Raw genomic sequence first — 27,915 nt, 5'->3', positions numbered from 1 at the left:
TCTGACCCACCGGGATAATCTTTTGACCACTCCCCAACACACTACATAACTACTTTTAGTTCATGTTCAACCATTAGGTGCGTTGACAATAAACATACACACGCATCTCTTCCACTCCTTCTCACATCGGTAAATAACCGGCAATGTACTTCGTTCCGACTCCACGTACCGCAAAATTAGGAACGAAATTTGGATAAGATTGACAATTCCCTCAAAAATAAATTTGTTGAAAGCAAACAGGGAAAACTATTTCTCAAATGAAATTTTCTAATAACAGCATCTCTAGGCAGTACCCTCGACTACAATGGGGACGAAAATAGGGTGATAACTAACCCTCTAGAATAAATCGATCAACATCGAGGGATATGATGGTAATCGTTTCGAAGTGTGAATGGGGGTAATGTTACTTAGATGATTTATAAAATGAGTTTGCGTGATATTTTTTTAATTTTTCCGAAAACTTAATCTCAATACAGTTGATTCAATGTTCCTCTACCTTCCACAGTTAATTCACCACCTGCTGATATTAATGCCACTGAATTCACTGAGAATGGACAGTGTTGATGGTATGCCAGCCAATATACAACATTGATATTCAATCGAATTTTCTATACATGCAAGACGGCATTCATATTATTTGGGATACCAAATATTGTTAAGCTGGCTTTAGTGCTGAAATTCTCTGAAACATATGAGACGTGGTGTTTGCAGATAGGTGAATACTACTTCTGGTGTACAAGAACCAAGTTGAGCTATTGAAGAAAAAGAAAGAAAAGAATACATTTCATTTAATATACCGAGTATCTAAGAATAAATTGACCGATTCCAATCAGCGAAAGTTTCAATACGACCCACCCTCTTTTCCTTCCGCTCTCAACAAGCCGGCTCGCATTTCCCATTAAATTTAACAACATAGTAACACTGCAAGAACCTTCGTATTTCAATAGACAAATCATGACCACTATCTAGTTCTGATTCGATGATTATGATGAATTTTATTTACTTCAAACTTCTTATTAACATATCTATATTTACAGTAGATAGACCTTTTTAAGGAATACTTACGTTAAAGACGCCATGTTATATTCTGCCTTCAAGCTACTATCGTTTATAATAATTTACGGTTAATCAAGAGTCGCTTCATCAACGTAGAATGTCACACACCTGTGATCCTCCATTTCATCTTTAATAACAACAATATAAAATAACTAATATATAACAACCTGAAATGAAAAAAAGATAAATATTCGTTAGAATTATAGAAACGTTATTATCAGAGATCTACAAACGCAGTTAAAACTGAAAGAAATTTCTAGTAGAGAACGAAACCAACTTCAAAACAAGGTCATAGAACTGAAGTCGAATCAATTTCCTTTCAAATTTATGAGCAAGTGAATATCATATGTTTTCAGAAAATATTCCCATATCTTTGTGGACATTCCAACTTCTCTAATTGTCTTAAAATTTTTGGTGATATATTCGAAGCTTCTCTCATATGGTCATTAGAGGTGCTCATTTCACACTCTACATTGATGTGCTTGGACTCGAGCCAATCTTGAAATTCGTTCAAGTCGTTAAATCTCTAAGTTGCAATGTGAAATTAACATTACGGGGAATTCAATTTATTTTAAAACATGACATGAACAGAGATAGATATGTAGCATATATCGTCGATACCCTACTGTAGGTAAATGAAATAATGTCAGCTATTCATAACAATTTAAAGGTAACGCTAATGACGTTTGTGACGTCCTACAATTAGCGGAATAAGAATGCTTGTATATGTGTTGAAAAAATGAAGAGGGTTGTTTGCTCGAGATAGTAAATTTCGAACCCCTCAGGCTGCGGTGTTCAAAGGCAAATCGATTATCTGCGTCTACAATGCTGGGATCTTGATGGTATTGTTGTTATCATCCATATGTACCCAAAAAGTACTTATGCTTCACTAAAAGCTAGACTTGGCTTTACAATGTCGCTGAATAAAATTAATAAAAATCCATAAACACATGTCACGGAATGACTAAAGGAGCTACTATAACAAAAGGTTGTCCGCTTCCCTTACCTTCCGCGAACGCTGCAAGCCTTGGAGAAATTAAGATATTCTAAAGGCGACTCCAAAGTATAACGAAACAAATTGCAAGTACCCAGTAATTTTCCGGAGAATTTCCAAGAACACCACTGGAATAGTTCCCGCAGATCCCGACTGCGAGCATAAACTGAACAGGTAATTTGGTATGCGTCTTGGGAAAAGCCAACACCTCGCATCAACCTAAAATCAAATGTAAAATTTTCCCATCTTTCAATGTTTAGTTGGATGTTTAAATTGTTCATTTCATCTAATAGTCTTAACTATGTTGGAGTCCTGGAGGATCCGGAGTATATATCCTCATAATTTCACTGGTCTAAAATATCTAGTGCAGAGGTTGATCACATGAAGTCGCCATGTAGTCAGCGATTTTAGTGGGTAAAAATCCCTGTCAAAAGCTTTCTCGAAGTCTGTGAAAAGCATGTAAAACCGGAATCTAAAATGATTTGCAGAGGTCTGATCTGGTCAGGCCCAGAGCAGAAATTAGCCTGCTCTATGCTGAGAAGCCTTTCGAGGTGTTCCTTTCATATGTTCAAGGATTATTTTACTATTTACGACAGCAGGAAGCACAAAAATGCAACTTCAGTTCTTGCTAGCTCATCGAGCTAAGGTTTAAGAATACAAACAAAGTAAAAGGCAACTATAAGGGATAGAAACTTGTGGGCAACAACCTGCAACCTTCGAAACTTCATTGCTATCTACGTCAATAGTAATCTCCCGACTACGACCTTTGGCTATCGAAAACGGTTAGATTTGGTTTCTGGAATCTGCAACCACTCCCCGACAATGATATCGAAGGCTCCTGGAATGATCATTTTCTCCAACTTGAGTGAAAAATTCGGCGATATAAACTGGACATTTTGACCTAAGCGTTCAAATCGCCTCAAAAGTACTCTGTGCTATAATCTGATAAGCAATCGCGTTTAAAGCATAAATTTATTCGCATGGAAACAAGGTCATCATCAACTCGTATGACACGCCGACTATTTCCGAACACTTACCCAGTAGGCTAAAATAAAATTTTGTTTAAGAATTGAAGGATTCCTAAGCATCGGCCGGCTTAGGCCTAAAAATTTTAAAAGGCGGATTTGTGTTCGTTATAATTCATACACATGACGCGTTTTTGAATTAATAAAAAAGAGCAAATACCACCTTGTAACCACATCGTTCACGCTGCTCCCAGAGCAGAGGTGAAGCAGCGTCTGCCCTGGACGAAACCGCAAATCTTATATTTTGTATGATGAGGGATCCGTGGACCACAACCGCAAAAACATGTTGCTTTCCAATTGATCGGGTCCGCTATTAAGTGCATGGCGGACTTAGGAATCCCTCAATTCTTAAACAAAATTTTAATGAAAACACTTCGAAAAGGAATGCGCCTCCAGACCACTCTATTTAGAGATACAGCTAATCCTGTTGAGAAACGAAAACTGGAAAAGAAACCCAATAAAACCTTTATGGACTAACTTTCCAGGTTCAGAAATAAGATTGGCTAACCAGGTCCGATTGGATTTCATTCAGTTATAACAACAGAGCAAATAGAGACAACTGCAAACTTGCGAACTTGATCTAAATATTGAATAAATTGGAGTGGATGATACTCATTTGATCTTCCTGCATTGACTGTCAACACCCTACGGGTCATTTTGAAACAGTGCACGGAATTTAGATCTTCGATTCACTTGACCTTCATCGATTTCGAGAAAGCTCTCGATAGTGTGAACAGGGAGTTCATCTGGCGTACTCTACGCAGGAGGCGCATTCCGAAAAATCTTGCAGCTTATATCAGAACGACATATGATGACGGAAAATGTCACTTCCTGCACCGAGGTAAAGGTCTGTCTTCTCCAAAAAACGTGAAGGAGTTCAATGGACTATGACATCTTTCCTCAAACACCTCGACTACGCTGATGCCATCTGTTTGATCTCTCATCGAGCCATACACCAAATGGCTGTAGATTTGGAAAGTGAAGCAAGTAAAGTCGAAGTGAAGATAAACACAGACAAAATCAAGTTCTTAGTATGACGGATCAACACTCTGTCTCTATCTGCAGTAATGGGCATGGAAGGCGTTAATCAATTTGTATATCTGGGGACCGTGGCACCGAATTGAATGTTGCCCGACACATTAATAGCGCTAGATCAGTTTTCACTGCCTTCTCTAAAATCTGGAAATGCAGTTATCTCAGCACCAACATCAAGTTGACACTGTTCTATGCTAGTGTTCTTTCTGTGTTGCTATATAGGTGAAGTACGTTAAAAGTGACTCCCACTATTATTCAAAAACTCTTCTTCGTCAACACCTGTCTACGTCCGTCGTATCATCGAAGTACGCTGGCCTGATACTATTACAAACGAAGAACACACAAACCTGGCACTCGTACGCATTGTGATCGAAAAGGGCAAAAGTGACAGTGGATAGGTCACACATTAAGTAGGGGCAAGAATTCCATTGCTGGCTACGTCATGCAGTGGAATCCACTCTCCCAAGATGGCTAACGAGTGTGTCGCCCCAAGGACACTTGACGCAAAACAGTAGGCATGCGTCTCAGGAAATCCTGGGGAGAGCTGAAATACATTACAAGTACCCGCTAACGGTATAACAGAATTCAGGTTAGAACAAGAAATTCTGTTGCAAATTTTACATTTTATTAAAGTACTATATAATAATAAAGTACTATATAATAATAAGAGTGTCCGGATAGCTGAGTGGTTAGAGCACAAGGCTGTCGTACGGAAGGTCGCGGTTCAAATCTCACTGGTGGCAGTGGAATTTGTATCGTGATTTGACGTCGGATACCAGTCGACGCAGCTGTGAATGAGTACCTGAGTCAAATCAGGGTAATAATCTCGGGCGAGCGCAATGCCGACCACATTGCCTCCTAGTGTACCGTTACGGTCTTGAATGAAGTACTCTAACACACTTCAAGGCCCTGATCCAACATGGATTGTTGCGCCAACGATTATTATTATTATTATTATTACTATATAAAGGTTTTTTGCCATTACATCAATATCGCGTCCCATCTCCCTCACTACGAATAATGGCTTCACACTTTTTCTCCATACTTTGCACAAAATTTTCTTTATAATCATTACTAAACTGTCTCCACATTCGTTTCAACGTTACTTCCAGATAATGTTTTTATCTTCTACCCTCTTAACTTAAGCTTCATCAACGCTCAAACATTTTCAATCGGATTGACTTCTGAACTTTGAGCCGGTCAATCTAATGTAATGATGCCGTTTTCCCCTTTCCAATGGGTACACAATCGACTGGGATGTTTGGGATTGTTGTCTCTCTGCTATAATTTCATTATAAACTTTGCGCCGAGATTTCTGGTGTACCCAATGCTTGTTGAGAGAAGCATCTGTAAACATGGACCTTTGCTGGATGTTTAACCCTTAGCCCGTGAACCTGGGTTGTTTGTGTCCAGCCGAAAATAAAATTTAGCTGTAATTTTTGGATTCGCGTCGAGAGGTCGTCACTGCCGCTGTGTAAAAAAGTCACCGGTACTGAGCATTCGCTCATGTCAAGATAACCACAGTGGCAGACAAGTCAAATTTCGTTTGGGAAAAGAACCACGTTTACGGGGAACGTGTGTAAGCAAAATTTTTTTTCAAATTTCGTTTTCGAACGTTTATTGTGAGCGAAAATGCACACAGTAAAATACGAAATTATTTTAGCAGACTCTTCGGAGAAAATAGAGCGGCGGTCGGGCGAATAAGTTCTTCGCATATTGCGTCCTCGGGAAACGTAAATTATTTGGAGGCGAAAACAGTGAAGACGAAATTGATGCTGTAGAAAATGGCAGCTGCAATTCCGAAGTGTCTCCGATATAAAATCTGAAGAAGCGGACGATAACGACACGGACGAAAACGTAAACGACCAGCATAATGCTCCAACAAGAAGACGGAATCCCGCAAAGCCAAAGTAAGAGGACGCCGATCAACGGTAACAGAAATTTTGCCTCAAGTAGTTGGTTATGCTGCCACCTCGCGTACACCAGTAGAAGCTTGGAGCGCGTTGTATACGCATGATATTTTGGAGATAATTTTAAAAAACACAAACGCTGAAACTAAGAGATACTTAGCTGCCCAACCGAATACTAATGAATCCACATCTTTATGAATTCTAACGATGAATCGAAAGCGTTTATAGGACTGAGTCGATTCATGACACTCTTCGAAATACCTTATGAGACAACTGGTTCACATCTATCGAACTGTTCAACAAGATGAAGAAAAGTCCTGGATTGACCATAACTGATACGATCCGAAAAAATAAGCGTGAAATTCCGCAATCTTTCAAATGTAATTCTTCGATTGATACAACCAGATATGGATATGACTGAGATAATATTTTGCTTTCTTTTTGTCAAAACTACACGTGTGTTCGACGAAGCAACCGATGGTCGATGCATTTTTTTGTGAATGATTGATCAAGCAGGCGCCAATTCGTGTATATTGTACAATCTCCGGAAAAAAATGACAGTTTAGGCAGGCAGGCATTAGTGAAAAACCTTGCGTTAACCGCATCTCGAAGGGGGCGCGACACAGCCTAGAATTCATAAATTGCTATTAGAGAATATCCACGATGTGCTTGGCAACAACGATGTAACTGATGTAGAGGTCGGTTCGAATAAGTTGAAGAAGAGAAAGCAATGTTTTTTTGCCCGACAGGCAAAGATCGTAAAACTAACATTTGCTGCGCGAAATGCAGAATGTGCTTCTCGTGACTTTTTTGTATAAGTTTAAAAATTTCTATTTCGAAATATGTAACTTTTTTGCAATAAAAAATCATTATTACGCGTGAAAGTTGACTTTCCATTAATAACATTAGCACATTTTGGAGAGTTATATATTTTTTACAGCTTCGAAGGCAATTTTCACGAAATTTTTTTGGCAATTTTTTTCTTGATAATTTCATGCTACATTCTTCTCACGAAAGCAACACCTCCCCCTTCAAAAGTCATGTATCAATTATTTGACATCACTATTCGTCTAGAAATTATAATTTAAATAAAAACAAGTAGGGAAACCGGAAGTTCGGCGCTTCAGGTGTAAAAGGTTTTGTTTGCTTCTTCTGTGAATATATTTGAGTGGAGAACTATCCCATTTGTGCATAGCCCATTATGTATAATACATGCATTTAGCAAGGCTACTCACTTTAGTGTGATATTGATAGTTGCAGTAAATTTACACGGTAAAGTCAATTTTGAACGGAGAGTATTTTGAGGCCTGGACACCATATAGAGGCAGGTTCATAACCTTTTCCAGATTTTTTGGTTGGGTAGTTTCTGAGAATGGGTCCCTTAAAGAAACTATCACTTTCGATCCTTCCCACTCCCTGCCTTTCTAACAATTGTTAAAACTAAGACCGGCTTCGAAAACCTTTCATTTGATACGCAACATGACTATATTCGGTGAAAAACAAATTTTACACCCCCCTTTTGCATGTATGGGGACCCCCCTTAATCTTAACGTAGAAGGATATCACTCACTGCGTGTCTGGGCGTTCACAGTTCCCAGCTTCTCTTCAAATTTAATGACAGGCAGACAGATAGACATTGAATCGATTTTAATAAGGATTTGTTTTGCAAACAAAACCTTCACAATATTTTAACTGAGTTACTTCATTTATAGTAATTGTTGAAAAACTTGCGATTCTTTAAATTAGAAGTCTTGAGCACTTTCCTAAATTTTTCCGGATATTTTACAGCATTCTTAAAACGTTTATAAACATCAGGACAAAAAGGACCCACCTTTACGGGTTAAAGGTACCAAAAAACGTTTACGAGCTAAGGGTTTTTATCAAGCCGGTTTCCAGCAATTACTAATTGTGAAAGTCGATTCGCCGTAAATATTACATTGCTCCAATCACGATGTATTTCTTGGCCTAACCTGCATCTTTTTTTAAGTGCTTCGCTGGCAGTGCAAATATTCTCATCGTACTTTTGTAAAAAATGTAGGATCTTCTAGGTCTTTACCTGATTGCGTTTAATGACACCTTAGTGTTCTTTTTCCGTAATCTTTCCCCTGCTTACACAAAGGTAATATTGGGAGCTTCGTGAACAAGGCGATTACACCCCTGCACTGTGCATGAGTGACATCTCAGCTTGACCCTTTTCTAAGTAAATCATCGACATTGTCATCAGTTTCAAAGCTTTTGACCAATTTCGCTACGAATATCCTGGTAAATCTTAGGTATCTCGCTACTTGAACCAGGCTCATTTTGACCGACGAACAATACCGCTTCAAAGCATTTCTTGTCCTTTGCGCTCATTCTCTTCAAATAGCTAGCTACTTCTGATTTTAACAAGGACTGAAATCAAAATGCAATTGCGATCTTGCTTTTATACTAGAGGATTTAAATCCTGATTACCTCCTGAACACACTGTATATACTCAAAGGCAAAATGGAAGGTAAACGACCACCTGGAAAACCCGAAAGTAGATGGAGGAATCAATGGACCACGTAAGTTACACACTGCTCAGTTTTCGAAATTGGAGAACGCGGTTACTCGACCGAGAAAAGTTTGAGACGAAGGATTCGAAAGACCAAGGGAAAACATCGAATTGTATCGCCACAGAAGAAGGAGAATCTTCTCTGAATACTACAGAACAGACAGCAAATAAAAACAACTAAAACACCCCGTAACTTGGAAATATGGATACTTTTAGGTCTAATAACTGACTACTGAAGACATCTACACACGATGGTGATGTATAATGGAGACCCAAAAAGATGCTTCTGTAATGAAAAGGACGAAACATACTAAACTGCCCCGCACTCTCACGATGGAAACATATCATCTGTGGAATTACAAACCCTGAAAAAAACGAATAGGAAGAAATTTTCCACATAAACGAAGGTGCAGACATAGAATAAACTAACAGGCTGCATAATCTAATCCTACACAAAGCACCCATTCCTCCATCTATTCCAGGTGCCGTTTTTCCTGAAGCTGTAACTTGTTGCCCAGGTATATTACACAACTACTTTTTTAAGGTTTTGTGTACAACAAAACCTTATTAAAATCGATTCAATGTCTGTCTGTCTTTCACACGCACTTTTCTCCAAAACGACTAAACCGAACCGAACGAAATTTGGCGGACAGATGGGAACTATGGAATCCCACATATACAACGAGTGGCATAAATTTAGGTGGATTTTAAAGGAGGGCTCCCCATATATGCAAAGGGGGGATTCAACAAATTCACCGGATATGGGGTGTCAAAAGAAAGGTCTCGATTTGTACTTTCCGAAACTGACATTAGTTTTGGCGTGAATTGCAAATTGAGTAAGGAGTCAAAATGTACGCACTTAAAGTGAGACAGGACTCATTTTCGGAAACTACCCAGCCTAAAAATCCGAAAAAAAAAACAGAATGATGCGCTTAGATGAAATCTATGCCTCAAAATATGCCCCACTCCGATATCTGCTCACATAAACTTACTAATAGTATATTACTAACTTTTAGAAATTTACTGAAAACTCCCCTTAAATTCCTAGGACTTTCGAATTTTGCACCAGCATAGAGGACAATATTTCGTATATACGTGGTAAATTTCACGGAAATCTGGCCATTAACGCCAAAGTTATAGCAGTTCAAACTTTTCGCGCGAATTAACTGCTTCAAAAGCAATGCAAATAAGATGCTCACGTCATAATTAACGGGAATAATTGACATTCGACTGAAATATTAAAGTCGCATTTATGAAGAACTTATTTGCCGCCATTTTTAAGGTTTTGTGTAAAACACTTATGTGAAATCTAATCTTCGAGAGATGTCCCATTCCGATATCTGCTCAAATAAATTTACTAATAGTATATTATCAACTTTTAGAAATTGACTAAAAAACTCCCATTAAGTTCACCCTAAGAGTTGTAAATTGCACCGCCATAGAGGACAGCCTCGTTCATACACATGCCAAGTTTCATGAAAATCCAGCTATTAGTGTCAAAGTTACAGCAGTTCAAACTTATCAATTTCGTACGAATTAACAGCATCCTAAGCCAGACAAATAAGATGCTGACGTCATAATTAACATTCGAGTGAAATATTAAAATTTCATTCAAGAAGAATCTAATTCTCCCTAGCTTTTTTTTGTATTTGAATGTAACCTACATTCTTGGCATTTGCTAATAATATTAAACTCAGAATGTGAAGCGTATGAGGTCGACTATTATCCATACAGGGGTTTCCATCAAATGATTTATTTAAATCCATTTCTAAAAAAAGAGGGCAATGGAATTTTTAGCTATGTGATACGGAGCTGTCGTGCACTCGTCGTTCCTCACATCTTTTTCTTTTTCTTCAGCCTTTGTCCCGTTCACAAGCGGGGTCGGCTCGTCGTGATCGATTTCGTCATTTTATTTTATCAAATGCCTGATTAGGATGTAATCGCGAGGCCTTTAAATCCCCATCCAGCGTATCAAGCCACCGTTGTTTCGGCCTTTTGGTTGTTCCACCAGCTGTGGAATGCCAGTTCATCTAGGTTTCGTTAATGCTTGAAGCAATTTCATTACGCAGTTCTCCATTGGCTGATAGCATTGACTTGAGATATTTAAATCGCTGAGTTCTGGCAATGGCAGTAACCTGCCCCTCGAGATATTTAAATCGCTCAGTTCTGGCAATGGCAGTAACCCAGAACTGAGCGATTTAAATATTGGGTTGGGGGAAAAGAAATGTCGTATTTTGTAAATAGATGGCGACACTTAAACATATCTTGTGTTGTACTTATCGAATTAGGTCATACTATACGGCGATTTGACAAGACAATCTGTGCTACAAGTGTCCCTTTGTCAGTGTTGTGATCGTATGTTTCAGTCTCAACTTATAGCGTGTCAAAGATGGAGTCCCCCCTACATGAGGATGGACGATTCCGTAGCCTACACAATGATGAAATCTATGAGCGATATCATGACCGTCCGGTTGTGGATAAAATCCGGCTCAATAGGTTACGGTGGGCGGGTCACTTAATCCGTATGGATGAGGATGATCCCACCCGGAAAGCCATAAGGGCAATATCTATGGTAGAAAAAGAAAACGAGGCAGACCCTGCCTAAGATGGAGCGATAGCGTAGGCCAGGACGCCAGACAGCTTTTAGGGAATTGGTGGACCTCGGCGCAAAACCGGGATGTCTGGAGTTCCTTATTCAGGCAGGCCTAGACGGGATACCGGTTGTTGCGCCATTAATGATGATGAAAGATGGAGTCCACCGAGCAAGAAATTCGTCATATTTTACGTTTTTACTACTGAGGTAAAAATGCAACGAAGGCGGACGAAAAAAAGCTTATGGGCCCCATACTGTAACGATTCGCACAGCACATCGATTTTGTTCTGGTGTAGTGGTTGTCAAAATTCACCCCATACTGGTAGGCCAATCGTCGTAGAAACCGATAAAATCGTCGAAATCATCCAAGTATAAGCATTCGCTCCATTGGCCAGGAACTGGAAATAGGCCATAAAACCGTTTGGAACCATTTGCAGAAGATTGGATTCCAAAAAAAGCTGGATATTTGAGTGCCACACGAATTGACGCAAAAAATCTCTTGAACCGAATCAACGCCTGCGATGCACTGCTGAAACGGAACGAATTCGACCAATTTTTGAAGCGGATGGTGTTTTATAAAGGAGGGATAATGAAGCCACCTTCTAAATGGCAATAAGTTTGCGAACAAAACGGCGTATATTTGACTTAAATCGGATAATTCTAAGTATGTTAAATAAAGCGTCAAATTTCGATCACAAATACATTTCTTTTTCCCCAACCCTATATCTGGGGTGAATGCTATCAGCCAATGGAGAACTACGTTATGCTCCTCATATAGGGAAACACAAAACCTTTTATGCCGGAAGCGTCAAGCTTCCAGTTTCCCGACTTGTCTAAATATTGAAAACTAACGAATAAACACCAAAATCCTTCAGGCTGGCGACGCGGTGCAGTACATCGCGTAGGTTCCACTACTTGCTAATTAGAAGGTATATGCAGCAGGGAGTAGATTTTGGCTTTGTAATTCTGTGGAAGATGAATAAAAATAAATCGCGCCAAGGTTTTGGGGGGTTTTACGGCACCCATAAATAGACACACAATGGTAACACCTGTCCAGTATTTTACTATTCATCTATCTTTGTTATCAGCAATGAACCATATCTCCCGCGTAAATGCTAATCATTCAACCACTTCCAATGTGAGGTACTGGAAAAAATATCAGGAAAATTGCCTAATATGAATCATCTTTCATCGATTTTGAACACGCGTTGATAAGTTCGGAGAAAATATAGGACGGCGACTAAGCACATTTGCGGCCAACTGATACCAGTAGCAAGAATAACGACAAACAATGGCGTAAGTGGAAGGAGTGCGAAAATATTACTGGAGCCCAAGCACCCCGAGTTGAGGAGGGAAAAATGAAATGCTTTAGAGTAGTTAGATTTAGATCTAGATACCACCGAGTAAATCGTAAACTTCAAACTTACCACAAACGTAAGTTACGCGGAAAGATACTGACTTGACGCGTGAAATGTATAACCACCCGGCAAAATTTCATTTACGGATCTGGAGAGTATGTTTTCAGAAAATCGAAACAGATTCAACGAAGGAAATTCCTCTATTGATAGTTGTCGGAATGGAATGGGCAGAGAACAAGGTCAAGCACAAATTTCACTAAACGATTTTTTCTTGAAAGTTGTAACAAAAAACGTCCACTGCGGATTATGGGTATTTTTAGGAGGGCTGAGTATCTCCCTCTAAATATTACGCACTTAGCAGTTTCCCAATATCTCTACCTTTTAAATGTTAATTCTTTCAAAAATCTCCCGGAAGTGTACGACCGAGGTAAGCTTCCAAAGACCATTTTGAGTGGTGAATCGTACTTTGAACGGTTGAACAACATACACCTGACTTTACTACGCATAGAATTCTGTCCCATTAATGACTACTCCACATCCCTTGCCCCTTGGACTCTATCATGGTCACAATTGATAACAGTGAGGGAAACATGAAATTTCATTCCACTCCAGAACGTACAAAAACTAGGCAAAGTGATAACTTTCGAACCCGGACGGGTCGCTGCAAATAGGCGACACAATCAGGCTGTGTAATATATGGACTATGTTATAATCACCATTTATTGGAAAACGCCGGTTATTGACTTTGTGCTGGAGCGCGAGGTGCCAAGGCTGACATTCAGATATGAAGCTACACTTCCACCGTTCGAGTAACGTTCATGGATTTTCCCGCACTAAATGATTCACGATTAGAGCAAGAACTAAAGTAAGCGCCGGCCTACACACTAGACGTAAACCGATTCTCTGATTTTCTAAGGTTTCTCGGGGAAGAGTTAGGTGAGTTTGGCTTTCTGACCTCATCTAGTAATTTGTCGTTCCCACCACTTCATTAAGTCATGTCGGGTTTTGTATACAATTCGTCAGGGCCTCGTGCTACAAGCTAGAGGCAAGACTACTATGACTAACGTTCGAATTCGAGTAAGTCAAGGTTTACGATTTTCGTATTTACAAATAACCAACTAACACCAAACTAGTTAGCCTCACACTCCGCGCCTTCCGACCCGGCAGCGGAAGACTGCTATTGCGAATATCACGTCGCAGGCGGCGTACTTGCAACTATTTCCTCTGCAACGAAAACATACCTCTTGTTTTCAATAGCCAAGACCTTGTTACGGAGAGATGACTGGGGATTGTGCAACGAATTGATTGTCCCTCATCACGAGATGACAGTGCGATCATCCGAAACGTGACCCTGAACCACTTTCGAGCAACCGAAAATTGTGCTACTAACACTTTTTACGGCACGTCAAAATCTACAGAACATTAACACTTCTCATACCTGCACACCTCACAATTCGATCACCGGCCACATTCCACACATCTGCTCCCAATTGAAACTTCTCAGATAACTGATGACAGTTTTTTTTATCACATTGAACCGTAGAAGTACACACTGTGGGGAGTGACATCAAATAAAATGCTGCATTGCCACAGCGTTGGCCGAGACAGCGTCCACAGTTTTATGCATTTATGCAATGTTGACAACTACTGAAGTATAGCCGATTATGTAATTTTTATAGGATTCAGATCGAATACAAAGTAGACGTAACTAATGAAAAACGCGCAATGTCGCTTGCCAATTTGTTTTGCTTACTCTATTTGGCAGAAACGCTCTTTTAATCATTTGTGAATACATCCAAAACAATGTACAGTACCGGCAAAATTGATAAGCCCCCTCCCCCCTTTTTGAAGAAGTCGTTAAATTATAAAACGAACTCCAGAAGCTGTGCATATATCTGAGATTATCAAATCAAGTTCCGCTTTCCTTAGTTATTTATGGAGCTTTTCCGCCATAATGGAGCAAGTAACTAAAAAAAGTTGAATACGGAAAAGCCGTTTTCTGCTTGTTCTGATGTGAACATTTCTCCTGTAAAAGGTGGAAAGTATTTGTATAATTGTTTTCCACAATTTGAAGGCGATGTTTGGAAATCGCAGTGTATAGTGAATTCATAATAATGAGTACAGCCAAGCAGTTGTCTGCCAAGGAATAAGACATTAAAAAATGACAACTTTAACAACTTCTTTTTCTTCAGTCTTTGTCCCGTTCACAAAAGGGTGTTCGGTTCGTCCTGATCTGGATGCAATCACAAGGCTTTTAAATCCCCATCCAGCGTATCAAGCCACCGTTGTTTTAGCAGACCGTTTGGTCGTTTACCATTGACTTCGATGTTCAGATCAATTTTGGTAAGTGAATTCTCGTTAGCGCGAATTACGTTACCATACCATTGAAGACGCCTCTCTCGCAACTTTTTCACGATCGGTGCAACCCCATAACGATCGCCGATATCCTCATTTCGGATGTGATCAAAACGTGGTCACGCCACCAGTCCAACGCAACATCTTCGTCTCCATTACCGCAAGACGCCCGTCATTGGCTTTTATAGTCGGCCAACACTTAGAACCATAGATAGCGACAGGACGGATGACATTGCGTTAAATTTTAGATTTGAAAGGTTCGTTGATAGTTGTGACAGTTGTGGAACGCCACTTCATCCCGGTTGCGTAAATGCGTGGAGTAATTTCATAACGCACTCCACTCCATTGGCTGATAGCATTGACCCGAGATATGTGCCTCTTTCATGGAGATCAATCGTCAAACCTTCAGTTTTATTTAGAGTCAATCTGAAATCGTGTTGCATGAGGCGATTATTCCATTTTTGGACAAGTTGCTCGAGATAATTTTTGCTATTAGATGCTAGGAAACCATTATCTGCATAAAGCAGTGTATAGGTCGCTGGATGTTGGACGTCCCGTGTGACCATGTCCATAACAAGAACCAAGAAGATTGATGAGTGGGCGCTTCCTTGATGAACACCAACAGAGACACGAAGCGGTTTTAATACACCAGCCACACTTCAAACTTCACTTTTCGGATCGTGGTAAAGCAATTAAACCCAGTGCACGAGTTCTTCTGGCACTAAGTGTTGTCGTAGAGCATACCAGTTGAGTTCGTGTGGCACACGGTCAAACGTCTCCTCTAGATCCAGAAATGCAGTGTAAAAAGGGTTATGCTTCTCACGGTATTTCTCCATGAGTAACCGCGCAGCGTGTATTACGGCAGTAATTCCACAGTTCATAATAGATCCAGTTTGATTCACGTATAGACAAAAAGAAATTATATCCACTAGGCACATATGAAGTTCTTGCTTAGGAACGATTTTGTGTTGTTTACTTGTTCAACATGTGTATAGTTGTAAGATTTCATATTTAGGGAAGAGCACTTTCGGGAGTTTAATTTGGTTGAAGGCTCCTGAAAACCTTTTCGTTCTCTACCGTTTGCTTAGTTCCACTGCAGATCTCGCGTACGATATTCGAAATACGACGTGGCATAACGGTTTAGGTTCCGTATCGGCGAAAAAAGTCGATAATTTAACACTCTTCTATAAGAGATAACATCGTCTATGCTGCAAACTGCATGCACCGGAAGAAAAAGTGGTGTCAAGTAATTTTTATGTTCGAAAAGAAGTTTTATTTCGACGGGCTCCACGGTTTCAGTAATCATTACCGCAATTTAAAAGAAGAATCAAATATTTCGAGCCAGAGACAATGGTGGCGGAAGGGTAATTGTTCGAGCTGCTACAGAATACAACAAACAATCAAAAATTCTGTTGTTAACTAGAAAATAAGCAGCTCCCGATATATGAAAATGCCCAATGAAGGTTTCAATGATTGTCTGGTAGAAATTGCGGATCCGCCGCTTATTTTTCAGCACGATAATGCTGGAATTTCCACTGCACAAATTGCTAACCAGTAGGAACCAGGAAACAAATTTAACTTCTCTATTTCCCAGCATAGTGCTGCATATTATTGAAAAGTTTGCTAAAAGGAAGAATAGAGATTATAAAAAAGAAATTATCATAAACACCTCGGTTTGATTGTTTAAATTCCGCTTCCAAATTCAATTATGGCAAAAATATAAAGCGTCTTGCCATTTTTAATAATATGATCAACCGCGCCTATACGCCTCCCCCAGGACTTAGAGAGACTCCCGCACTCCTCCTCTACTATTCTGCGCCAAATGCTTTTGGAGCAACCCATTCATCTACCGTCTTGGGAGAGTGGATTCCAAATAACAATTTCAAACAACAGTGGTGATCACTTTCTATGTGCTACTCGCATATAGCAACATAGAAAGAACACTAGTAAAAACCAGTCCCAACTTGAGCTTGCTGTTGAGATAACTGCGTTTCCAGATTTTTAGATAAGGCAGCGAAAGCGGGTCTATTGTCGTTAATATGTCGGGTGTCATCCAGTTCGGTACCACCATCGGAAGAAACCACGCTTCCTAAATATACAAACTAATAGGCGCTTTCGATGCTTTACCCATTAATGCAGATAGGGAGAGTACGATGACTCGTCAGACTGAGCACCTTGGTTTTGTTTGTGTTTATTCCAGTTAAGTCATCTAGTCCTCTGGGCATGATGAAGAACGTCGCCAAATTTTACCTCGATGCGGAGAGCACGCCAGGTATATTCCCCATTCACACAGTCGAAAGCTTTCTCGAAATTGATAAAGAGCAGGTGAAGCGAAGATCTAAATTCCGTACACTGTTCCAAAATGATCCGTGGGGTATTGATGGAGTCAATGCAGGAGGATCGAGCGGAAACCAGCCTGCTCTCTTTCGAAGTGTTCTTTAATGATTGTCACACTCAAAACTGGTTCTTCCATTTTCTGGGAAAATCTCGAATTCCCAGTATTGCAAGTAGCAGTTCTGGAGAAACTACAGGTGCAGCGATAAACTTCGTGGGGAAACCGTTAAGACCAGCGGGTTTACTTTGTTTGAATCTACTAATGGCCAAGATGATTTCTCTTCTATTTGGGGGAACAGTCCATATCTGTATGCAACGGTCACTACCCATTTCATCCACAAGAGGCGGAACTTTACCGGGTGTTATACGGTTAAGAATCGTATTGAAGTGTTCCTTCCACCTATTCAACGGTGTTAGTATTGACATCTCTGAGGGTTTCCGTCATGCCATAAGAGAAATCGAGCTATTTAATGACCGGCTGATGAAGCTCGCCATTATACCAGTCGATCACACTATTCACTTCTTCACGCACCAAAGACAGGTCAACCTAATGCCGAGAAGGATGCCTCATTGCAGGCGACTTTAATAGTCATGTGGGGGGAAAAGCAGACGGCAACAGGTACTAAGGAGGAAAAGAGTTTGGAGCACGATATATGGTTGACGAGTGTAGAGTCAATTTTGCGGACACCCATGACCTTGAAATTATGAATACATGGATCATCAAACCATTGTCTCATCTTCCTACATTTTATAGTAGAAAAAGTAAAACGCAAGACTATATTCTCCTAAGTCGCCCACATTTTACCACGGTTACTGACTGCAAAGCCATTCCGTGATTGTCGTCTTGTGAATTAAGCCACCGATAAAACATCTTGAGGAACACTCTGGCCCAACACCACTCCAATTGGATCAGGGTCTTGTAGTGTGTTAAAGCACTTCATTCAAGACTATAACGTTACACTACAGGATTACAGTACCCTATAGGATGCAATGTGGTCAGCATTGCGCTCGCCAGAGATTATTACCCTGATTTGGCTCAGGTACTCATTCACAACTGAGTCGATTTGTATCCGACGTCAAGTCACGATACAAATTCCACTGCTACCAGTGGGATTTGAACCACGACCTTGCGTACGATAGCCTTGTGCTCTAGCCACTCAGTTATCCGGACACAAACCAGGTAAACGGTTCGTCAACCGAGATACCTGGCTTTAGAGTGACGATACTCAAATGAAGATCCTTGAAAAGAAACGCTTCTACCATACGTTTCTCGACCATAAAACGCTGGCCAGTTGGCAAATTTACAAAAATATCGATCGCTGTTACCGGAGCGGTCCATTACAAAGAATTTTACGATAAACTGGACCCTCACGATGGGAAGAGAGATCTGTATCGACTTGTCAAAAGCCGACACCAACGCACACAGGATATCGAACACTTCTATTACCTTAAAGACAAGAACGGTACTTTGCTTACCGACCGACGTGTCGCGACGGATAGATCACGAGAATATTTCGAACAGTTTTCAACGGAAAAATTTATTCGCCTTGTGTGCTGCTTCCCTAGCTTCTCATAGGAAAGTTGATTTTGAGCAAATTGTCCAAAAATGAAATGATCGCCTCGTCCAACACGGTCTCAAATTTAATCTGAATAAAACAGAATTTTCAGATCCAGAGCCATTTGGCCAAGTACAGTGACTCGGTGAGAGACTTGACATTTCACGCCGTCATACGTAGCCCTGACAATAGCTATTAGTTTCTCCTGAATGCTCCTCTTGCGTTGAGCATTCCAAATACACTCCCTGTACACGTTGCCAAACACCTCGAAACCGATGAATCGTGAAGCCAATCTGACATTTCTTGCCGAAAAGTGGCCAAATTTACATTGAATGGAAATAGATCGAGGCAGTGGTAATATCTAAGAATAAATGTGAAGTTTGTGAGTGTTGTTTTTATTATAAATCAGAGCCCGTAAGCCAGTTAATTGGTGTTAATTCGATTCTCAATTTGAACTTTATTGCCACTCCAACGTAGTTGCCTTCAATTTATTTGGATATAGTGTTACAACTTTTGATGGGCTTTTCCCTAGCTTTCGTTGACAGCATCTTCCTTATGTAGAGGTTGCAGAACTTAAAGATAGAAGGAGGCGCAGCTAGGCTCAAAGCTATTATTCCAATGTCATAGTTGGGGAATTAAAATAAAACCGAATTCCTTGCTTATTACGAGTGAAGCTCTAAAGATTAAATTGCAGTTTTTACCATTAGGAAGATTCACTGCTATACATCTGGTTCTATATTTGCTTTGTTGATTGCTCTTTTCAGATCGACCTCTTGCAAATCCTAATTGCTTGTTTCCTGTGTCACTTAATGACAAATCTGGAGCTGATATTGAAAGTGGCAATGATTTGCACATCGAACACGGAATGTAAGTGCACCATGGAAACTGCAAGGCACGAAAAAAACAACTTTTACCTACTATAACTTTGTTAATAATAATAGGATTCCACAAAACCTTGTAGTATATGTCAAATTAAAATTAAATCTCTTTGTAATGTTTAGTCACGATAATCACAAAAATAGAGGCTAGCTAACTAGATTCTAATTAGAATTAGGTAATACTATATAAGTTATGTCCAAAATGTACGTAATTGACAATGTTGGCATTGTTTAATAAATGAATTTTACTGCAGCTGATTGTCTAACAATTTTTCGCTAGCAAGAATATTCTCGCCACGTGTGTATTTATATATTTAATATACCAAACTTCTCTACTAACTGCTAATTGAGAACTTTCATTTGATACCCATACGGTTGTATTGGTAGAAAAAAAACTATAACTCGTCTTCGCTTGCATGGGGGCCGCTTCCTGAAAACTCCTTACGAAATCATGTCATTCATTGTATATGTGGCGTTTCGAAGTTTGCACATGACCACCAAATTTTGTAAATGAACTGCTCCAAGTCGCCAAGTTAAATTCGCAGCATTCGAAATTTATTTCGAATGCGAACAAATAGATGGCGGGGAACTCTCCACTTTTTAGAGCTCGTCACGGGAGTGGAGGACTAGCGATGAAAGTGTGCCATGAGTTTGGGGCAGAAAGAACCACATGGAGACGGATCGTTCTCTTCTGCCTCTAACCTTGCGATAGACGGTTGTCTTGCGGTGTAGCATTTATAAATTTCTTTAAACTCTTTCGTTCCCATTAGTGGATTTTGATTTATAAATTTCATTAAACTCTTTCGTTCCAATTAGTGGATTTTGATTTATAAATCATTCTGATCAAGCATTTACGGTCGTTTTTTATTCATTGTTTTTTAAATTCTGCGCTCGATGTAAAAAGTGGAATTGTTGCAGTGAGGACTAGTTACGGAGCAAAAATAAATAGCTAAACTTACATTACTAATTCAAAGTTAGCTAAAACATTATCGAAGCTGCGGAGAAGAGGGAGAAATTCTCAGGTACTTCCTTTATGACTGCCCAACTTTAGCTAGAGCCAGGCTATATGCATTAAGAAAACCGTTCTTCGAGAACCTCAGAGAGATCTCTAATTCGTGAGTGCTACGGGCTGGTTCTAAGATCTTAGCCGGCTGGACTCGCTTGCCGACCATCTTGGGATAATGATAATGAGAAAGTTGTATTGTTTATTGGAAAAAAACGGCAAAGGCGGATTTAATGCACTGTTAATGCGTCCAGCCACACCAAATTCGATGCCTCCATCGGCAGAAACAACGCTTCTGAGATATGCAAATTGATAAACGCGTTCGATTGATTCAATCCAAATCCCTCTGAGATTCTGCATCGATGCAGCACGTGGCAGTTTGCACTGTCATGTCAGTATTAGTTTCTCCGAATGTCTCCTGCCTGTGTAGAACATTTCAAGTGCATTCCCTGTCCACATTGTTAAAAGCTTTCTCGAAATCAACGAAGAGTAGGTGGAGCGGTGATCTTAACTCCACATACTGCTTCACAATGATCCAAAAGGTGTTAATGTTTTCAGTAAACGAAGATCTAGAGCAGAAACCAGTCGGCTCTCTGTCGATCAAGCTTTCAATGTCATTTTCTGATGCGTTCCAGGAAGATTTTAAATAATACCTTCGCGATAGAAGGAAGAACGCAATAAATTTCACATCGGCCTAGTTTAACTTTAAATATAAAACGGTTTTTACTTGGATATAACTCGCACTCATGTCGTGTTATAAATATATATAAAGGAGCGGGCAGAGATGAGGCAACGTCTGATAACCTGCCTCTGCTCTGGACGAAACCATCAGTCATCCTTTTAAGCAAATACCCCTCCAGTTGTCGCATTCAGGTCAAGTGCCTTTTTTCGGAATTCCCCTCTTCCAATCATTGGGAAAGGTCTTAAATTCGAAGAATCTACGAATGAGCGAAAGTAACAATCTGTAGAGACTGCGGGAGCTGCACAAAGAAGCTCCGGCAGGGACCGTCAAGAATGACAGGCCTGAGGGTGCAAAGTATAACTTCCATAAGGTGGCACAAGGAAACGCTGTACTCTGCTGGCCGTAATGCTTCAAGGCTTATATAGACGAATAGACCCGACTTATGGCTTACGACTTAGGCTCATCTGAAGTGGTTTCGGCTAAAAAGCCTCACCAAGGGTATGCTGGTACCATGGGAGCCGAGATATCCCTCTGAATCTACCTTGTAGATAGTTCCAAGCGATAAAAGAGACTTTCGGGACTCAAACGTGAAGTTGCGTTTCAACTCGGGTTCCGTACTCCTTAGTTCGGTAAAGATTTAGATAGGCCTAGCACCCACCAGTAATGAAGGCTAACCATGCACTCAGTATAGACTGATAATGTTGTTGCTTGTCACAACGGGGCTCTGATTGTGATCACAAAATCAAATTATGTCTCCACCAATACGCAACCTACAGTATACAGCCGGTGAATGGCAACCATATATTAAACTTGATTTCAATGAGTAAAACAAAACTAATCCCAGGGAATAGGAAAAAGGATCTTACTGGCTACGAAATATATAAAATTGAATAAATAAAAGAAGCGCTGCAGAACTATCTCAGTCTACATTACATTGAAGGCACTTTCATGAATTGATCAATTCCCACTAGTGGATTACACCAAGAGAAGATCATTTACAGCATCTTAAGTTTGATTCGGGCTTGTTAATTTTCAGGCTTATGGTTTTATGCACACCACTAAGATTCATTTGAAAAACTTGGGGGTCAATTTTCCATACGTTTATTTTAAAAAATTACGTTACTCTTACGATCAGATATAAAATCCACAAACTTAAACCTTCAAATTATCCGCTAACCTAACAGAACACTAAGAGCATCTAGAAACTTCGTTAAATCCGACTGCCTTATTTGTATTATTGACGTTTCGAAAAAGTCCTGTAAAATACTAGAATTACTCCTGCTGGCCGCCTGTTCGAAGGCCTTGCCGAAGAAGTTCTTCGGCGAAGTCTCCTTAACGGGTGGAATTCCTGCGAGAAGACACAAGTCGTGCTGTGAATCGACCAAACAACTCACTACCAGGGGCAAGTCTGCAGCTCTCCGACTTCGAGAGGTCGCGACATATCCATTTAAAATAAATTTCCCCAAAAGGAGGACGCCGTAGGGATGCGCGAAATATATGTTCTCCTCGGAAACTATATAGTACAAAAATGATCCGGCGACGTGAACCTGATTCATTTCTAAGCTACTCTGCACCTGCTTAAAAATTACCGCCAGCAGTTTTTTCGACTTCTCGATACCACTCAGTAGCAGGTCTCTGTTGTCTCGCGATAGACTGTCGAATGCTTCCAGGAAACGGTCTTCCGGTTTTCGATCTTTGTTGCATGCAATCAAGGCTAACATGGAATAAATATAGTCGGACGCTGAGAATTTGTTTCGATAGCCGTATTGAAGCGTAAATGAACTGTACACGATGTCCGGTATCCCGTACTTTTCGGCCAACTTCTCGAACATCTGCTGGAACTCCCGCCTCAAGACGAGATCCATAGATGCAAACATCTGCTTGGCTTGACTCAGTGGCAGGCCCATCTCCACGAGCAGTTCATGAAGCTTTTTCTCGCCTCGGAGGGTCCAGAGTTTCAGTTTGCACGCTGTGTACATTGAGTATCTGCACGAGAACACCCGTTAGTCGCTGTAAAACAGATATTTCAAGTTAGACGTACAACTACCTTATAGAATCGTGAACGCTCCAGTGGCGATAAAGCGCTAACGACAGGTCCTTCTCCAGCGATATCTTCACGGAAGCCTGGTTCGACTGTTCTAGTAGCTGACTGCTGATGCGGGAGACGTGGCCCTGCACGGCGCTTTCCTCCAGGGCGTACGTTGAGCTTTCTATTTTACCCAGGAGCAACTGCTCTGTGCTGCCAACAATAGCCCACCATAACAGGTCGGTGCAGTCTTTTGACATTTTCCACGCTAGTTCAAACATCACCAGTGCTGAGCTGCGCCCGTAGAAACTGTACTGAGTGTAGTTGAACATCAAACGATCGCGCTCCTCCTCCCACCGTTGCCGTTCTCTACGTTTCGTTGCTCTTCTGTGGATTCGAGTGGCCTCATCCACTTCTTCTTCCTCACTATTGGACTGCCCGCTCTCTTCATCGTCTGACTCCCGGAAAATGCTTTCGAAATTCGGGATGTCGTCCTCCACGTCCGTACTGCTGCGAAGAATGCATATCTGCGCGAAATTAAAGGATCAACTGCTGGATCGAACTGGCAGCTAGTCACCCACCTGCTTGTCGCTGTAAATGTTGCACACATCTAGTGGCCTGTGCGAATCACAAACAAAAAACACGACGTCGTCTTCGGGCTGAAGCAGCTCCACAATGTCGACACAACCTCCACAGTTGATGAGGATCACATACTTCACATCCTTGCGGTTCTCTTCGTAGGCCCTCTGCAAACTTGCCAGTCCCATGACCGGCATCAGAGAATAGAGCATGTTGTCGTATTTGAACAGCGACTGGAGGATTTTGCTCGCACAAATGCCGTCGATGTCATAGTTGACCATAATGAGAATTCGCTTGCCAGTGAGGACATTGTAAAATTCGCTTCGAAAGTCCTCCACGAACATTTTACTGCAGCGATCCTAACAGTCTTTGAGGGAATTTCAACTACGTGCCGAATCCGCGATCCGAATCATTTTTTAATCAGAAGGTTTAACAAACAAACACGCGCCCCTACAGAACATACAACTGACACTCCATATCAGACCCGCTATCCGAAACCCCGCAGCCGTCATTGACAGATAAATAACCTAGCGATAGGCAAAAGGCCGCCAAATTGTGCTACTGAACAACGAATTGTGTTCCGCAATATGCGACTAACTTCAAATTGGATTTGTTGTTTATATCCGAGTTTTAAATTACCTGCTACACTTCGCGAAACTAAAAAGCACTATCTCTAATAAACTTCGTAAATCATAAAAATCTCTTAGAATGTGGTTTTGGGAACCAAGAGGAAAAAGAAGATTAAATCGAAAGTGCTTATTATTTGCAAGGAGGTGAACTCAGAAAAACTTATAAATCAACCAAAAACTTACGAAGAAACAGAATTTAGAAAATGAAATCTTCATCGCATAGAGAGATCCAACAGAAACTGAGTAAAAGGACGATATATATCCTTTTTAAAATCACTTAACAATTCTTCGGGAGGCAGTAGCGACTAGTAGAACTAGGTTTTTTTCCTTATCCTGTAAATATTTTTATTTATTCCCCGCATACGATCGTTGCTGCTAGGTACCTATAGGTACTAGCACTGAAGAAGGAGGCACGTGGTCTCCGAAACGACCGTAGTTATGCGGGGAAAAAATAAAAATATTTACTGGATAAGGAAAAAAACCTAGTTCTTATTTTTCAACTCAACTTTATGTTGATGTTGAAATAACTGAAAGTGGACCTATTGTAATTAATTAATCGTGCGACATTGATTTCGGAGCCGTTGTCGGCAGAAAATGGGTTTCCTAGATATAAAAACTAGCGAGAATTGCCAAGATTGGTAGCAGCATTGAACTCGATGAGGAAAGATCAAAAGACCGGTCGAAGCAACGATGGCTTGATACGCTGGATAGTAATCTGGAAGCCTCCCGATAGGATCCAGATCAAACTTTTGATAGAGCAAAATAGTGCAGCCGATCAAGATGAGCCGACCCCGTTTCTGAATGGGACAAAGGCTGAAGGATAAAAAGAACAACAACTGTTTGACGGCCTTGGTAATCTGCCCATTAATATAAATAGGAAGAGTGCGATAACCCCTCAGAGTGCGAACCTTGGCTTGGTTAATATTAACCTTTGGTCCGACTCTGCTCATCTGCGTTTCCAAATCTGTAGTCATTTGCCCCAAATCAACTACTAAACGTTCCACTTATCCTTTCGGCGTTAACGTGGTCGGTACAGGAAAACCCAGATGGGAAAACAATAACAGCATTGACGGTAGAAATGATTTTACTTCCGTCCTTGCCCGAAGTGAATGGCACTTGTTACGGGACCATCGAAAGGTTTATGACAACCTAGAAGCTCTTTTGTGATGTAATATATGTTCCAAAATAGCTTTCATTTGCACGAGCTTCTACTTCCAATAGTGAAATTTCTTTTATTATGTCATATTGTTCACTACGCTTCATGTACTTTCATGTCCTCAATTTCTTACGTTCATCAAACTCCTTCAAACGTTTTCGCTGTCAGCGTGGCTTTTGAGCTTTGTCCGACCACTTGATCAATCTCAGACATTGAGGCGCTCTTAGAGACCATTCGGGCTCATCAATTTTTTTCAACGAGTTGTTGTCGTTTGTACAGCAAGCAAATTTACCCACTGCTGGATGGCAACCAAATCGTAGAAGTGACTTATGGCAAAGTTGCAAACCCACGCGACACGCAAGTGACAATAAGCGACCATCACTGATGGACAATATCAGTGGGACAGCACCAAAGTCTACTGCTGATCACAATGTCGTCGATCTGCTGGGATGTCGATTATTTGAAACTCAATTGACCTTTCGTCACTGACGAACAGTGAAGGTTTTAATAAATATTTAAACCATTATCATATATTGATGTCCGGATAGCTGAGTGGTTAGAGCGCAAGGCTGTCGTACGGAAGGTCGCGGTTCAAATCTCACTGGCGGCAGTGGAATTTGTATCGTGATTTGATGTCGGACACCAGTCGACTCAGCTGTAAATGAGTACCTGAGTCAAATCAGGGTAATAATTTCGGGCGAGCGCAATGCTGACCACATTGCCTCCTACAGTATACTGTAGTGTACCGTTACGGTCTTGAATGAAGTGCTCTAACACACTTGAAGGCCCTGATCCAACATGGATTGTTGCGCCAACGATTATTATTATTATCGTCGCCAAGATTATTCATCTTTTGTCCACTTTAGTTTGTAGACCACCCGTCACGACTATAATATCAATTTTAGCAGGCTTCCCCTGCACTAAACTATCAACCTGAACTCTGGAACTCGGGACATTCAAAATCTAGCGCCTTACGAACTGTTTTACGCAGAAGTTATATCCCTCGCGTGGTATAACAAAGTTAGCCTCGTGCGTCTAACGCAACAAAGTGTACGGTTAAATGTAAAAGAAACAAATTTTTTAAGAATTAAACGCAATGAGACCGGTATCATCGCTGTTAACAATACTTACCTGCCAGAATTGAGCATTTTGAGTACCGCGGATCTTTGCTCTTTAATATTAGTGAGCTACGGCGATTACTTCATTCATCACTACAAATATCAGTGCTTTACAACTCGTGTTCCCTAAAGTCGACGAATCAATAAAGGTCCGCATCCAAAACTTACCGCAGCCAGTAATCCTGATTCGATACCGGCCATCAAAAACAATGACCGCCACTTTTCAGTAATGGAAATAAAAATGTTGCCCTAGAGCAGTGGCGTAACGCTCCTTAAGAGCGCAAGAACGTGTCTTATTTAAAGCTGACTTAGTAAGGAGCTCCAAACAGCCCAGTTAGCCAGTGAGGTCCACCACTTTCATGCATTACATGACTTATGGCAGACTGTTGAAATACTGCTCGTATAGGGTAGGTCTTAGACTTTCCGGCCGGATCTGTTACACTCATAATGATAAGAGACCCGAGCTCCGTAGCCTATTATGCCGGTTTCCATTCACAACCAAATAGCTGCGTTATGCTCATAGATTTGTTGTATGGGATATTGAACTTGCTATGATTATGACGACATAAGGACGACCGTTATTACGTTGCACGGGTCATGGAGAATCGCGGTAGGATCGTTCCTCGATAGTATGGCGATGATCGCCCCAAGTCGATGAAAAACAAATTAGGGGTCCCGAAACAGCAAGCATTTGATTTGTGAGATATTGAAATATAAAGACAAGAAAATTGTTTAATATCTGATATTAAATGCTGATGATGGTACCATAAATCTTACTGGTGGCAGTGGGATTTGCATCGAGATTTGAAGTCGGATACCCATCAACTTAGCTAGAATCTCGGGCCAGCGCAATGCTAACCCCATTGCCTCCTATAGGGTAGTGCACCGTAACGGTTTTGAACGAAGTGCTCTAACACACTTCAAGGCCCTGATTCAATTGGATTGTTTCGCCAACGATTATCATTACTATTATTATTATGGTACCGTAAGCAATATAATTTGCACGATAAGGAAATATGCCTGTCTTTTTAAATATATATCATTTAAAATGTTTCAGTACATCTTCTCCGGCCCATCTAGTACCTACCACTTCAT

The 27,915-nt window shown here is 40.7% G+C and overlaps 2 protein-coding genes and 1 long non-coding RNA gene across 5 annotated transcripts in view; 1 reads left to right on the top strand and 2 right to left on the bottom strand.

Moving 5' to 3' along the window:
* Positions 1-14,066, bottom strand: part of LOC119655243 (acyl-CoA:lysophosphatidylglycerol acyltransferase 1-like) — a 30,520-nt gene extending 16,454 nt beyond the window's left edge. The window contains exons 1-2 of one of the 3 annotated variants that reach the window (XM_038061029.1): positions 13,943-14,066; positions 1,066-1,223 (exon numbers count right to left, since the gene is read on the bottom strand). In XM_038061029.1, coding sequence (XP_037916957.1) covers positions 1,066-1,079 — 14 coding nt within the window. In that variant the 5' untranslated portion in view covers positions 1,080-1,223; positions 13,943-14,066. The other 2 variants (XM_038061030.1, XM_038061031.1) reach the window with 2 other exon arrangements.
* A 4,843-nt stretch (positions 14,067-18,909) lies between these two features.
* Positions 18,910-19,880, top strand: LOC119655589. Its single transcript, XR_005249924.1, has 2 exons — positions 18,910-19,131; positions 19,514-19,880. It is a non-coding gene; the product is annotated as an uncharacterized LOC119655589 (long non-coding RNA).
* Positions 19,881-22,397: 2,517 nt separating this feature from the next.
* On the bottom strand, positions 22,398-24,427 carry LOC119655519 (cell division control protein 45 homolog). Its single transcript, XM_038061429.1, has 3 exons — positions 23,920-24,427; positions 23,360-23,865; positions 22,398-23,298 (listed from the first exon to the last, which is right to left on the bottom strand). Exons 1-3 carry the CDS (start codon positions 24,259-24,261, stop codon positions 22,485-22,487), a joined length of 1,662 nt encoding a protein of 553 aa, XP_037917357.1. The 5' UTR covers positions 24,262-24,427; the 3' UTR covers positions 22,398-22,484.
* Between the last annotated feature and the right edge of the window lie 3,488 nt (positions 24,428-27,915).

The sequence above is a fragment of the Hermetia illucens genome, chromosome 4, assembly GCF_905115235.1.
Source record: "Hermetia illucens chromosome 4, iHerIll2.2.curated.20191125, whole genome shotgun sequence".
Classification (NCBI taxonomy): domain Eukaryota; kingdom Metazoa; phylum Arthropoda; class Insecta; order Diptera; family Stratiomyidae; genus Hermetia; species Hermetia illucens.
The sequence above is the reverse complement of the archived record's forward strand: the minus strand, read 5'-3'. Positions and strand labels throughout refer to the sequence as shown.